The sequence below is a fragment of the Coffea eugenioides genome, chromosome 11 (assembly GCF_003713205.1).
Source record: "Coffea eugenioides isolate CCC68of chromosome 11, Ceug_1.0, whole genome shotgun sequence".
Classification (NCBI taxonomy): domain Eukaryota; kingdom Viridiplantae; phylum Streptophyta; class Magnoliopsida; order Gentianales; family Rubiaceae; genus Coffea; species Coffea eugenioides.
This window is the reverse complement of record NC_040045.1, coordinates 46309391-46322797: the sequence shown is the minus strand read 5'-3', so window position 1 is coordinate 46322797 and position 13407 is coordinate 46309391. Positions and strand designations below refer to the sequence as shown.

General features: G+C 36.0%; 1 protein-coding gene and 1 non-coding gene across 2 annotated transcripts; both read left to right on the top strand.

Moving 5' to 3' along the window:
* Positions 1-7347: 7347 nt before the first annotated feature.
* On the top strand, positions 7348-7430 carry TRNAL-UAA. Its single transcript has one exon. It is a non-coding gene; the product is annotated as a tRNA-Leu (tRNA).
* Positions 7431-8278: 848 nt separating this feature from the next.
* On the top strand, positions 8279-12677 carry LOC113753474 (proteasome subunit beta type-5-B). The gene is made up of 8 exons (XM_027297633.1): positions 8279-8391; positions 8606-8728; positions 8820-8949; positions 10637-10743; positions 11550-11684; positions 11783-11886; positions 12082-12182; positions 12293-12677. The coding sequence occupies exons 2-8, from the start codon at positions 8612-8614 to the stop codon at positions 12415-12417; spliced, it is 819 nt and encodes a 272-aa protein (XP_027153434.1). The 5' UTR covers positions 8279-8391; positions 8606-8611; the 3' UTR covers positions 12418-12677.
* The last annotated feature ends 730 nt before the right edge of the window (positions 12678-13407 follow it).

Here is a 13407-nt window from a genome sequence, read left to right as displayed (position 1 = left end):
ACCGTGGAATCCAATTTGGCCACATTTTATTTTCTAGATAAAGGGAAGCCAATAGTAAAACCCATGCAATAAACTATCTAACCTGCCTGCATATTACGATGTTCTTGATTTAAATGTCAATTTCCCGTATTTGTACTTTCATCAAAAAACATATTTTAATGTCATTTTGTGATGTTCATGATTTATCATCTTGGTAAGGAGTTCATTTATGAAATAAAGATTCTTTAACCAAATTAACTAAGGCTTTGTTTGGATTGCATTTGTCTGAACTTTTTTGTAAAAAAAATTACTATAATGATTTGAAATATGTGAGATAAAAAAATTAATTGAAAAATGTGTCAACGGAAACGTTACAATTTTTATTTGAAAATCTAGAATCCAACACACACCCTAAACAATCTATTGGATATAGATATAGAGGGTAAGAGGACTTGAAATTGGATGCAAATATATCTACCGACAATTCAACACTAAATCATTTCCAATTAAGGTTATACTCCTAAGTAGCCTTTTTATAATTTAACCTGCATATGCAACAAATTAAGACAATTGCATCTGTTAAATAGTAGTGGTAAATCATTAACAAATATGAGTCAACCAATGACTAATTGTACAATTTGTATCATAATTTGATTATAGTATTTTTACTTAAAAATAATATATCAATACAGTTTTCGCATTGACAGTTTGATTCAAGATGATTTCTTAGGAGAAGCCGAACATGTATTAGCACATGATTTTAGTCTCACTTCTAAACTTTAAATCTATGTACTTTCCTCTTTTTTGTTTTATTTATCAAATCCATGAATGTGGACAAAAAAACAGTTTGGCAAGGGTCTTGATATAAAAGTTAAAAGGTTGAAACGTTTTAGAAACTGGATGTCATAAGTTCAAATTCCTCTTTTTTCCTCCTCTTGTTCTTGAATTCCACATCCCCCTTGTGGGGCCGGGGCCGGGGCGGGGATAGGGAGGTGCGAAGACTAATGAAAAAGGAATGCAAGGGGGATCACATGAACGATTAGGACGCTGGTGACGGCTACGGATTGGGGCAAAAAGGTAAATTCGTATTAATTTGATATTGTCGTCCCCCCAACTCTGACCAGCGGATGTCGCCACGGCGAACTTGGATTTAAATTAGTATCAGATCAGTGCCAGTCCACGTGGGTGAAGTTTTCACCATCGATTTTCACACAATTATTTTGCAGCGCAATTGAACCTGCCAAGTGCCACCCAAGTCACCCCAAAACAAGGGAAAATTAAAATTGCCAAAGCCAGATCCGTAATTAGCGGAAACGTTTGTGCTTATCCTATGATATGGAGTGAAATCGTGCTCCAAGTAGTCCACTCTAGATTAGGCCTCTACATCGGGTCTAATGAGTCGGACTTTCGTAAGCTGGAGGTCAACTCATTTAATTTGTAATACTTTCAAACTTCAGGTTATGAGTTTCGCGCTAATAAATGTGAAACTCATATTCAACGCACATAATATTCGAGTTATGAACCTTATTTGAATTTAGTCCAAATTCACTTATTATTCAATTTTCTTAATATAATTTTCATAACTATTAAGTTGTAAAACTAATTTAACATTCACATGAGTACAACATTAAAACTAAATATGAACGAGTAATGGTTCTTAAAAAGTATAAATCAAGATTTTTTTCAACAATATTTATATTTAATTTGTTCAAAGTACATAGAAAATAGTAATGAAATATGTGATCATAAGCCAATATATTTTCAACTATTAAAATTTTTTCATAGTCTTGTGACTTGAATCCAAACATACCAACACAAAAAGAAATCAATTAATATTATGCTAAGACAAAAATTTATTCAATGAATAAAAAATAATTACTCAATAAAAATATCATATAATTGGGTATAGAATTGATTAATTGTATATAATATAATACCAAAACATAAATATTATATATATCAGTATAAAATCAAAATATAAATATTGCCTATATTATATATATATATATAAGTAGGGCCAGACCTATATCGGGCTTGAGTCTGATAAATCCCAAGCTCGACTCATAGTTAATGAGTGCCTAGTTTTGAAGCCCAAACTCAGCCCAGCTCACTGATATTGTAGATTCATCGAGCTTTTTATCGGGTTGAACGGATTGGACTCGGACTAGTCCGACCCTATTGAAAATCATACTTTGGATTGCTAGTTTAAAAATAAAAAATGTGAAATTTTGAAGTTTTGGTAAATAAAAAATATTGTAGATATAGGTGAGGTTAAAAAGGTGATCAAAAAATATGAATTTTTTGAAGTTTTGGTTAAAAGATATACTGTAGATGTATGAGAGATAAAAAGATAATTAAAAAATGTGTTTATAAAAAGCATCAAACTGAGTAAATCTTATTATATACACTGACCACGTATACACTATCAAGATTTGATATATGACACATGCGCAAAATTTAAGTTTTAAATTTAAATTCGAATTATGTGTCCATGGTGAAAGTGTATACACTGTCAGAAGATTAATCCTAAACTTTTTACTTAAACAATAGCAATCCGAATATGGCTATTTTTCTTTCTATGGGTTATGTTTTCTTTGAAGCTCAGTAATTTTGGTTTGATATGCTTGCTACTTTTTTTTTCCTTCGTGCACAATATATCTTTTGCCTTTTTCGACATTCTCTTCTACAACTAATTTTTGAAAGCCATGTTGGAAACTAGCTTTGAGAGGAGAATCATAATTTAAATTCCAACAGTTTGGTTCCTAAATCAAAATATAGTTTAAAGAAGAAATAATTGATCCTCGTTGCTTTTTATTTTAAAGAAAAAGAAAAACAATTGGCAAAATATAGCCCCTAATTGTTCCACTTTCTATCCGAAGAAGAAGAAGAAAGAGATAATTTTTTGATCAAAAGAAGAAAGAGATAATTGACAATTTTAGCAATCACCAATAACGAAAGTCACATATAGATATTAGTCAAAACAACAAGATTAAAATTTATTTTTACCTAGGTCAGCAAAAATTTATGCAACTAGTTTTTTTATTTATTTATTTAAGGATTTTTCTCTAACGGATTGACACTCCTTAGTGTGCTTAAGTTACATTTAACCAATATCTTGAATACAACATTCACCCTCTTGCATTTTGACATTTTTTCCGAATCAAATTTTTTACTTTTTAAAAAAATTGATACATGAAACTTCTCTTAAAAAGTGTTTACTGGGCCTGCTAGCCAAACTCCCTTTTATTTTATTTTTTCAGCCTATTAGACTTCATTGTTAGAAATGGAAAGTGAATGTGATTTGTGTGCACATTTTAAGTATTTTATTTAATTATTGTAGCTAACATCCACACGATTGCCATCATCGTTAGTAATTGGTCAAATTCTTTTAATTGTCTATTTTTCATATCAAAAGTAACAATATTAAAGATTATATTTGTTTACAATCAAATTTGAAAAATTACGTCATCGAAGAGTCTAAACTTTAGGTACCGAAACTGCAATTATTCCTTGCTTCAAATGATAAATGTTTGCCTTTTGACACCTAACTTAGGAATTGAAGGGTGGAATCGAGGATCCCTTTGTCCCATGCTACCAGGACAAGGCAAAAAAGGACGTCGAATTGAACGCCTTCCAAGTGCTAATACACATTCCAAAAAAGAAGTGGATTAGCAAGTGATGGACTATCATTCCAAATTTATTCGTGCATTCATGAAGGGCAGTCAAATCGTGCCTGCTTTACGAATAGGATCGAGGTTCCGGCAAAGTTGCCGGAAACTGTTCGTAGAAGCTTGGGAGGGCAGATTGTACAGCTACAGGCGGAAGGGCATGCGACAAACTATTTTATTTATCCAAAACCCACATCCCACAAGAAAACATAAATCCTTAGGAAGTAAACCAAGAAAAAAAAAAAGGGATTTATTCCATTCAAAGCAAACACTTGAAAAGCCCAAATTGAGATTACAAAAGTGGCTTGAGTTTACTATACCATTCGGATTCAAAATAAAAGCATAGCCAATCAACAACTCACCTTGAACTTGAGCTCGAATTCTTGGTGCTCATTTGAATTGCTATTTTTTAAATTTTTTTTATAAAAAATGTATCATAATAATTTGATTTGATGTATGTAAAATAACAATATTTGTCCCTAGAAAAACTGTTATAGTTTTTAGCTTTTTGCCTGCTCACTTCCTAAAAAATTGGGTGACAAGAACGCATAATGCAGCATAAATCATCAGTCCAAAAGTTGGTGGCCACCACCAAAGCATTAAAGCTTGGTGGGGTGGGAGGCAAGCGCTCACCAAATCTTGCCTCCTACCAATTGCCACATTAAAAGTAACTTTGCTTAAAAAAATTCAGACGGGTGGGTGCGTAATGCATCCGTTAGGTCCGGTGATAATTCAGTCCCCCTTCGAATTATCCATATGACTCCTTAGATCCGTTCCCTCCCCTAATATAAGATAGATTAGATTATACAACAGTTATGTCTCTGGAAAAAAGAAAAGAAAAAGAAAGGATGCATGCTGCACCATGTTGTGATGATAATTGTGCACGTGCTTTGAAATACAGATGAATTGACTATGAATTATTGGGTGGGGATGAGATATGCGGTGCTAGCGCGATGCATGTAGCAACCCATGCGGGCTAAGACCGACAGAGTGCGCCATGGTGGCTGCTCCGGGGAGCAAGAGGACAGCCACATATTATCAATCAATTAACATCGTCCATACATGAGGACACGATCTAGTTCTTCCAGTCTCTCAATATTGTCTCGATCGCGCTAGCTATTCTGAACAGGGAATTATTAGTAAATTAGGTTGCGCGGTTCTTTCATGATTCTGATGTTAAATAAACCTTTTTTTTTAAATTTTTGGTCACCAATTATAAACCTGTTTGAGTGCTCTGTCGATGAACAATTATTCGAACTCTGAACCAGGCTCAAATTTGTTCCTAATTTGTTGGTTTCTTTCGTATCCACCTCTGAAGATTAGATATAATAGTATTTAATACCACCATCTTTTAAGATTTACGGCTACATATTATTAGTTCGTACAACCAGCTGAAATGGCCTGTCTAATCAATCATCATTCATTTATTCTCATCACGCATGCATAACATTTTCATTTTTGCGCTCAAATTGATTCGAGTTGGAGGCCCTTCTTGCCTGGGTAAAAAACTTTTTTCGAACGGTTTGTATTTGAATATATATATATATATATGCCAGTAAAATTTAGAGTACAGAACATGAACCCGACACCTCCTTCAAGGACAATAATGAAGATATTAGTTAGGCTCATGATTTTTTGTTGATTAATCATTTGATCCCTACCTAAGGAGACTACTAGGGTTCTGTCTTCTATGTCCTTTAGCAATATTCTTTCCTTCTTTTTTTTTTTTTTGTTTTTGTTTTTGCCCCAATTTGGCCATTAATGTACGGGAACATAGTAATATTATTATTATTATTCTTTCTCTTGAACAAGGAGTCAATATTAATATGGGACGACAAACAAAAGGGGTCAGAGTCAAACAAATGATTGCTTGTTGTATTATGATTGATTGTGCTCAAATTTTCAAATGAAGTGGGAACATTTGGATTGGAGTCCAACAACGGTTTCATATTATTCAGAAGATGGGAGTGGGATTAATTAATTAAGAGTTGTAATCGTACTACTACTTTTTTTTTTTTAATTTAGTTTCTCCTTTTAATTAAGCATCTTACCTGCCTTTGCCGGTGGCGTATATATATACATACACACACATGAGTCAACCTTAGGCTCATAATTAAAGTCCAAGCAGTAGCAGCGGATTCCTTGCGTTGGTCCTACCACTACCATGCATGCCATGTTATTGCAGGTATGTACTTTTCTAGTGAAGGAAGGAAAGGGTTCTCCTCTCCGCCACAACTTTTTTGCGTACGTACGAGGGGTGAGATATTTTTTTGCCTTGCTGGTGCTGTTACTTGTGTGGGATGTGGAGCATAGGGTACTAACTCTTCGGATCCAGGTATGAGAGGGAAGCGTTATATATGGTCATTAATGAATGCCTGCTCATGATGATGAATCGATCGATGATGCATAAATAAACATGGAGTTACTAAAACTAATTGAATTTGATTACCTCTGCAGCTTAATTTGGTAATGCCATTCCAATTCCAATTTAAGATCTCTCGTACATACGAAACCCTCCTCTATATATATATATATATCTATATTTGAATTCTCGCAAATCAGTGGCCCTCCATTTGAATTTCCGTTGCAGTTATGATAAAAATCATCATGCATGCATGCCTGTCATGTCGGTGATGTCCAATCCATTATCCATACATAGGAGCATTTTGTTATAAGTAGTAGTAGTAGTATTTGCCTGCCATTTGGCACCAGTTCTTTTTTTTTTTTTTGTTTTTGTTTTTGTGGCGAATGCCATTCCAACTGTTTATCAATCAATGAATCAAAATTCAAAAGAAGCAAAGGGTTGGTGTCCGTACGATCCAATTAGCTACTGAACTCTCGGCTTTTGTTTTCTTGTGGGTATAAATTCTGAGCCGCAGATGGATGAATTGTGCATGATTGATCTCAACAACCGCCCAAAGACTAACAACAACGTTTGGATTGGAGGTTTAAATTCGTGGGGTACGTTGCATTGATTGGGCAGTTTTCTTTTGGGTGGACTGCGTCGTCTTAATAAGGAAATAAGAATAATAATAATGTTGGATTCAGCAAATGCATGTGAATTGTGATCCACAATTACAAAAAAGTTGGTTGCTTGCACCTTCTTTGCATGAAAATCCACCTCAATAATCAATCAACCTCCCTGCTTAGAGATGAATATTTATAAATGAGGTCGGTGAGTGAAAATGGTCATAACTCAATATTTATATATATATATACACCCTGTAACAAAGCAATTAGTTAGTTTAAATTGTCAAGAATTGAGATATTCCCATTAATTACTCGATTCAATATTTTTTTTCTCTCTCCTGAAAGTAGCGATTTGTCCCGCAATAATTTGTGTCTAAACCATTTAAGTCGCAATTTATCTTGTTCCATTACGTTGTCTTACAGAAGTAAGTATGTTTTTACAATATAAATCTAATCCCCACAGTAACTTAAAAAATCGATAACTTTTGAAGTCCTGCAAGGGACTTATCTACCCAAACACCCAACATTCAAAAGTCGCAATTTATCTTAGTAGCAGTCTTTTTTGAAGCAAAAGTCTCGCGTGGCCCCTAAAAGTAATGATTTTTCCTTTCTCCGTTTTACTAATTTGATGAACGCTGTACTGGACGACTGACTGTCAGTAGTGGCATGCCAAATGAATGCTACTTCTGGACACATTTTTTATTTCTCATAAAAAAAAATGCTTGCACCCGCTGGTTTGCCCGAGAGGTTAAGGGGGAAGACTTAAGATCTTCTGCACATAAGTGCGCATGGGTTCGAACCCCATAGCCAGCAAGATTGAAGAATCATTTTTTGATTTATATTTCAGCCCTCAGTTTCCAAAATCATTTTTGACGTATCTCTCAACCTTCAGTTTCCAAAATGGAATTCTCAAAATCTTCTAGGCCATAATTTTACGACCCTCTGTCTAGGCCATAATTTTACACCATTTTGGAAAAACACTCTTCTTCAGGAAGTTGCATCTTCTTCGACTTAAATTCATATAATGATGGATGGGTTCTGGGTTGTCTACTGGACACCTGTTAGAGAAATCATATGATGATCATTCCATCAATCATATTGAATAATGCAAGAAGCTAAAGTAATTAGGATTTACTCTCAAACCCCCTTACCAAAAAAAGGGAAACAAATATAGGTTTGTTTCCAACATTATGCTTGCTCATTATTCTAATAGAGGAGGCCAAATTGTAAAAGTACCCAATCCCATAGAACCTTTTTTTTGTTGTCGAGTGGGAGGGTTTAAAGTCAAAATCTCCTACTTCCTATAATCCCTTCCTCTTTACCGTCCAACCCAACTCTTTTCCTGAAACTCGGTTATAATATTGCTATCCAAACACAGGCAAAAATATTTTTTTTTTTCATGTTAAACTAGTAAGACCAACTTTTGTTATGCTGTTTACTAATCATCGCAATTCTGAAGGTATTTAACTTGCCGTGTCATGTTAGCCATTGCCTTTCAATGAAACGCAGCCCATCTCTCTTCCGAGTGGGCCTAATAGACGGTGTGGGTACGTGGAGCCCAACTCCGTCGCCAGATCCAATCCTCCTCGAGCCCTCTGTCTTTAAAAAACGAGTCCGCTTCGATTTAAGAATCCGGGTCCCCATTTTATTCGTACTATTCTAATGCTTTAAATTAGCGCTGGAGTTTTGAGCAAGAAAACTTGAATATATTCGCAGTTGGACAGTGAATTGCCAAATTTTTATCCCGTAATTATCTGCTCTCTGCAACAAAGAGGTAAGGAAAACGTAAATCTTGCTCTCCGTCTACTGTCATTGATCGCAATTAACTTTACGATTGGGCTGATTTCTTTATCCAATTCATGAGAAATTTTTAGTTTAGGTAATTTCTGTACTTTTAGCCGAATAAAGATGGACAAAGAGAGAAATCAAAGTTTGTTTATCTTTGATTTTCTGTTTGATTGCTCAAAAAATTTTTTTTTTGGTCGAAGGTGACAATGATGAAGATTGACTTCAGTGGACTTGAGCCGAATTCTTTGTTGAGGGGAAACCCTAATGAATTGCTGAGCGGGCTTTCGACTGCCCCAGAATTTCAGATTCCTAATACTAATGATGTAAGCCTTTTTAATAAGTATCTTTTCCTCTTTTGTTGTTGGTTTTTTCTTATTTTTAATTTAACAAAATTTGGTTTGATGTTGTGTCTAGTTTGATGGGTTTCAGAAAGAATCGGTTCAAATGGTTAAGCCAGCAAAGGGAACGACAACTTTGGCTTTCATTTTCAAAGAAGGTGTTATAGTAGCTGCTGACTCGCGTGCTAGCATGGGCGGTTATATATGTAAGTATCTGGATGTTTTGATTGAGCTGATGTTCTTGTGTTATATGAGGTTGTAAGGTATAATTTGTGGTTGAATTCTATTATCCTTAGAGGGTGATTTTGAAAATTTACTGATACTGGTTGGTGCTGATCGCTATATTGTGATTGGTGATTTTATGCAACAATATTGGCTGTTTAATAGTTCAACATGTTCGTTTTAGAGTTCTGTTAAGAAAATACGTTAGGATGTTTTATTGTTTGCTGTTTAATAGTTTTGAGGTTGAGGCTTTTTTTTTTTGGCTTCATAACGGCTTTATCTAGGCTGTAGCAAAGCATGGAAAATGTTTGAGTTTGAAATCTTTAATTTTCCTTGGATCTATGACTCCCGATACTTATGTCATTAGCTATCTGAATGCCTTAAAAGCAATATTTTGTCGTAACAGTACCATCTTATGATATTGGTTTTTAGGACAAATCAAATTTGACCATCCTAAAACTTCATTTGGTTGTGAGGCTTCTACATTTCTTAATTCTGCTAACCATCCATCAGCGTTTACCAAGTTGCATGTGAAAGGAGTGATTTTGCTGATGTAGTTTTCTGCTAAGGTCATTAGAAAGATGTATCTTGTAATTTGAGTGCAGTAAACTGGTAGACTAAACAACCTGCAGGTTGAAACTGCCTTGGGAGCATCCTTATGGTCATTTGTAAAGCTCCTCTAGCATCGTCTCATGTTGTGGATAAACATATATGAGAAGTGTAACTTGAATGAGGTGTGCAGTTGTATAAATTAAGGTGATCCAACAAAGTAATTATAGTTCATTTTATGCTCTCTCTCTCTCTCTCTTACTTAGTTGAGCGTGTACCTTTCTTTTGAAACTTAGCACTTGAGAACTTGCTCATAGATATCAGAATTCTTACGGAGTGTATGATTTCCTCATCCTAGCTAGTCAATAACTGTGGGCGTATGAAGCAACATGCCCCTGTGGAATGATCAACAGAGTTGCAGATAGTGCAGATCCTTGGGTTGGTCACTGTTTGTCGTACCTTGGGCTAGGCTAGTTCTCGATGTATGCTCTTGATACCTTTAGCTAGGGTGAATGCATTGAATGTTGGATGTACTCTTTTGTTGCTAGCATGTCTCTGTTGTTAGCATGTCTCTGTTGTGATCTTCTGCATTAGGGGCCCATATTAGAGAACCCAAGCGTAATTGCCCTTGTAGTAGCACTGCTTGCCCTGGTTAGCATAGTTTGGTACCCATTTGAATGGCTGATATGTGTCATATTTGGATGTCACTTTTACCCAGATTCTTATATGCTGTGATGGACCTATATACCCCACCATTTCTTAATTAATGTGATGGGCCGTATACTTTTGAAATGTAAACATAGCTTTCTACTGAAGCTATTTCTGATGATGTTCATTTTTTGACAAATCAAAATTTTGCCGTAACTAAACTTTGTCCACTGCATTCTGAAAATCTACAACTGTTGTATTAAAGATTGGAAAAGCTTAGCAAAAGAAGATGTTGCTTGTCGTTAAACTTAGTTTTTGTCATACTTTTACCGAGCTCTTCAATTTGCTTATCATGCAAAATGAGGAATATGCCATGAAAACTAAGCCACAGTGTTGATCCTGCAGCTTAATATCCTTTGGTGATTTTTAAAGAATAAAATTTGTATTAGCTATTAACCCTGTTTTAACTCACAGCATCACAATCTGTCAAGAAAATCATTGAAATTAATCCCTACATGCTGGGCACAATGGCTGGAGGTGCTGCTGACTGCCAGTTTTGGCACAGAAATTTGGGAATAAAGGTGCTTTTACTGTGCTATCTTTTCTTCTGATTTGCATCACATTTTAATACTGTTTTTACCAAATAGAGCAGGTACTATGCAGAACCCTCTCTTAGTGATACTATTATGTCTAGAGAGCAAGCGCTATGTTGTGTCCTCCTTTTTTCTGTTGGATCCATGCTGCTCAATGATGCTAAAGTACATGGATAGTGGTTATTCTTTTTTTTTCTTTAGTAGTATTTCAAGTAAAAGTTGTAATCAAAATCTGGGTTAATATAGCTCTCTAGAATTATTGAGCATTCCCTAATCTGTTTGCTTGATTTAGTATTCAGGTAGAATCAGGTGATTAGGGAAACTTAAAAGTTGGGATGAACGTTGGCCATCATGCATGTTAACTGCCTCTGGATTTTACATGTTCCATGCATTAGATTATATATAAATGACCATATCAAAATTTAGGAGTTGGGGAAACAATAAATGAATGGAATCATGTTTACAGGGACAGAATAAGTCATGAAATTTTCCTCTAGATTTTAAAATTTCTGCAAGATGGGTGCTAAATATAGAAAAATTGGACGATTAGCAGGCAAAGATCTTATCCCGCTTCAGAATTAGTCAAGTAACGGTTCCTTTCTGCTAACTTTGCAACATTTCATCAATGTAATGTTTCGGGTCTGTCATTACACATTTTTCTTTGGAAGTTGGTTTGCGTGTGCCTATTAAGCCCATCTGGAAAAGCAGAAAGCCTAGTAAAAAGTTAGTTACTTGTACATAATGCATTATCTGGCTATGGGAAGAAAATTGATCGGTAGTCTTGCATATTTCAGTGCCGCCTACATGAACTCGCAAACAAGAGAAGAATTTCTGTTACGGGGGCGTCAAAGTTGCTAGCCAACATACTGTACTCTTATCGTGGAATGGGGTTGTCTGTCGGAACAATGATTGCTGGGTGGGATGAAAAGGTACTGCTGGTTTTCTGCAGGGATTTATCATGTATTTTGTATGCAGATATAGCATCAACTCTATGTTCTGACTGAGCATTCTTTATGCGTTTGGTTAGGGTCCTGGCCTATACTACGTGGACAGTGAAGGGGGACGGCTTAACGGAAACAGATTCTCTGTCGGATCTGGTTCACCATATGCTTATGGTGTTCTTGATAGTGGGTACGTTCTTTATATATTTTTCTGCTCCATTCAATCTTAGCAATTCTTTGTTGTTTCAGTGGGTCGGAAGTGAAGGCTGGGGTCTGCTTGCATCATTCTTTAAAATGCTTGCCTTTTTCGGGAGTTTCTAATTAAATAAAGCACGGGTGGTTGCTAATTTTCCTGAAACTTCTTTTCTCTTGGTCACTTATCTAGGTACCGCTTTGATATGTCCGTAGAAGAGGCTGCAGAGTTGGCCAGGCGTGCGATTTACCATGCTACATTCCGGGATGGTGCCAGTGGTGGTGTTGTCAGTGGTATGCTTCCTCTCTCCTCTGCTTGTAATCCGATTCTATACCTGAAAATTTGTCGGTCTGTTCTAGTCTTAAGCATGTTTTTTCTGTTGCTTTGTCTTTCTGGTTTTCAGTTTATCATGTGGGACCTGATGGGTGGAAGAAGCTCTCTGGCGACGATGTTGGGGAACTTCATTATGCATATTATCCAGTTGAGCCAACAGTTGAACATGAAATGGCAGAGGCATCATCTTCTTGAGATACTACGATATTTGGGGGGGTGGATTTTACCTTCATATATGTTCACAATTTGTACTTTGATATTAATCTTGCAAACAGTTCCCAGGAGACCTCCTTTATGGTTTTCTAGTTTCTTCGGACTGTAGGATTCGAGAATGCTACATTTATTTTTCCAGATTTTGCTTCTTGCTGGTTCTGCTTTTGGTCAATGTAGATTATTCGACAATCATTAACAGTTTGTTTGGTAGTTGGATTTATGACTTAACCATCAGTACCTTACGATTTGGTTGCAGTCTCTGGCTGCTAGATGCCGGATATGGTTTGTTTCAGCAGTTGTACTTGATGACAGATCTAAGAAGATAGGCGGGGAATTGAGTCCCGCGTGGCGGTTTGTGAATTTGCAGTGTCCTGGAAAGAAAAATGTGCAACAACAATAAAAGAGATTTGAGCTGTGTTGTCAGAGTTGTGGGATATTCAATTTGACACCATTCTCAGCTATGGAGGGAGGAAAGTGAAAAGAGGTGGTGGAGCAAGCCGTCAGAGTTTAGTAAATTACGAGATCGGAGGCTGTGTCATTTGAACTGATAGAACCCAATAGTTGAACTTGACCGTTACCGTTGGAGGCTTTTGATATTATATATATGTCTACTATAGGAAACGAGGAAGGAAAGGAAAAGAAAGAGATATTTCGTTTTATATTGCACGCGATGGGATGCAGCAAGGGGAGGAGTTGGGAATGTTGTTTACAATAATTAGTCGTACATGTCTTTTGCTTGAAGCACCAGTCCCGTCCGAAAACCTTCCTCGTTTTCTTCAGGGTAAGGGTAAGACCAAGACCAAGACCAAGACCAAGACCGACCTCATACAAAAAAAAATAAATAAATAAAAAGAAGAAGAAGACGAGGATGTGGACTTGGCTTTTTAGGGATATGGCACAGGGATTACTGTCGGATCCCGAAAAAAGTAGAATTTAGATGGGTAGTGCTTCCGTTAACTTTGCTTCCTAGAC

Excerpts from the sequence above, each read along its gene's own strand:
- LOC113753474 (XM_027297633.1), top strand. The coding sequence starts at position 8,612 with ATGATGAAGATTGACTTCAGTGGACTTGAGCCGAATTCTTTGTTGAGG. Across the intron at positions 8,729-8,819 it reads AGATTCCTAATACTAATGAT|TTTGATGGGTTTCAGAAAGA; the intron begins GTAAGCCTTTTT and ends TGTTGTGTCTAG. Across the intron at positions 11,685-11,782 it reads TTGCTGGGTGGGATGAAAAG|GGTCCTGGCCTATACTACGT; the intron begins GTACTGCTGGTT and ends GCGTTTGGTTAG.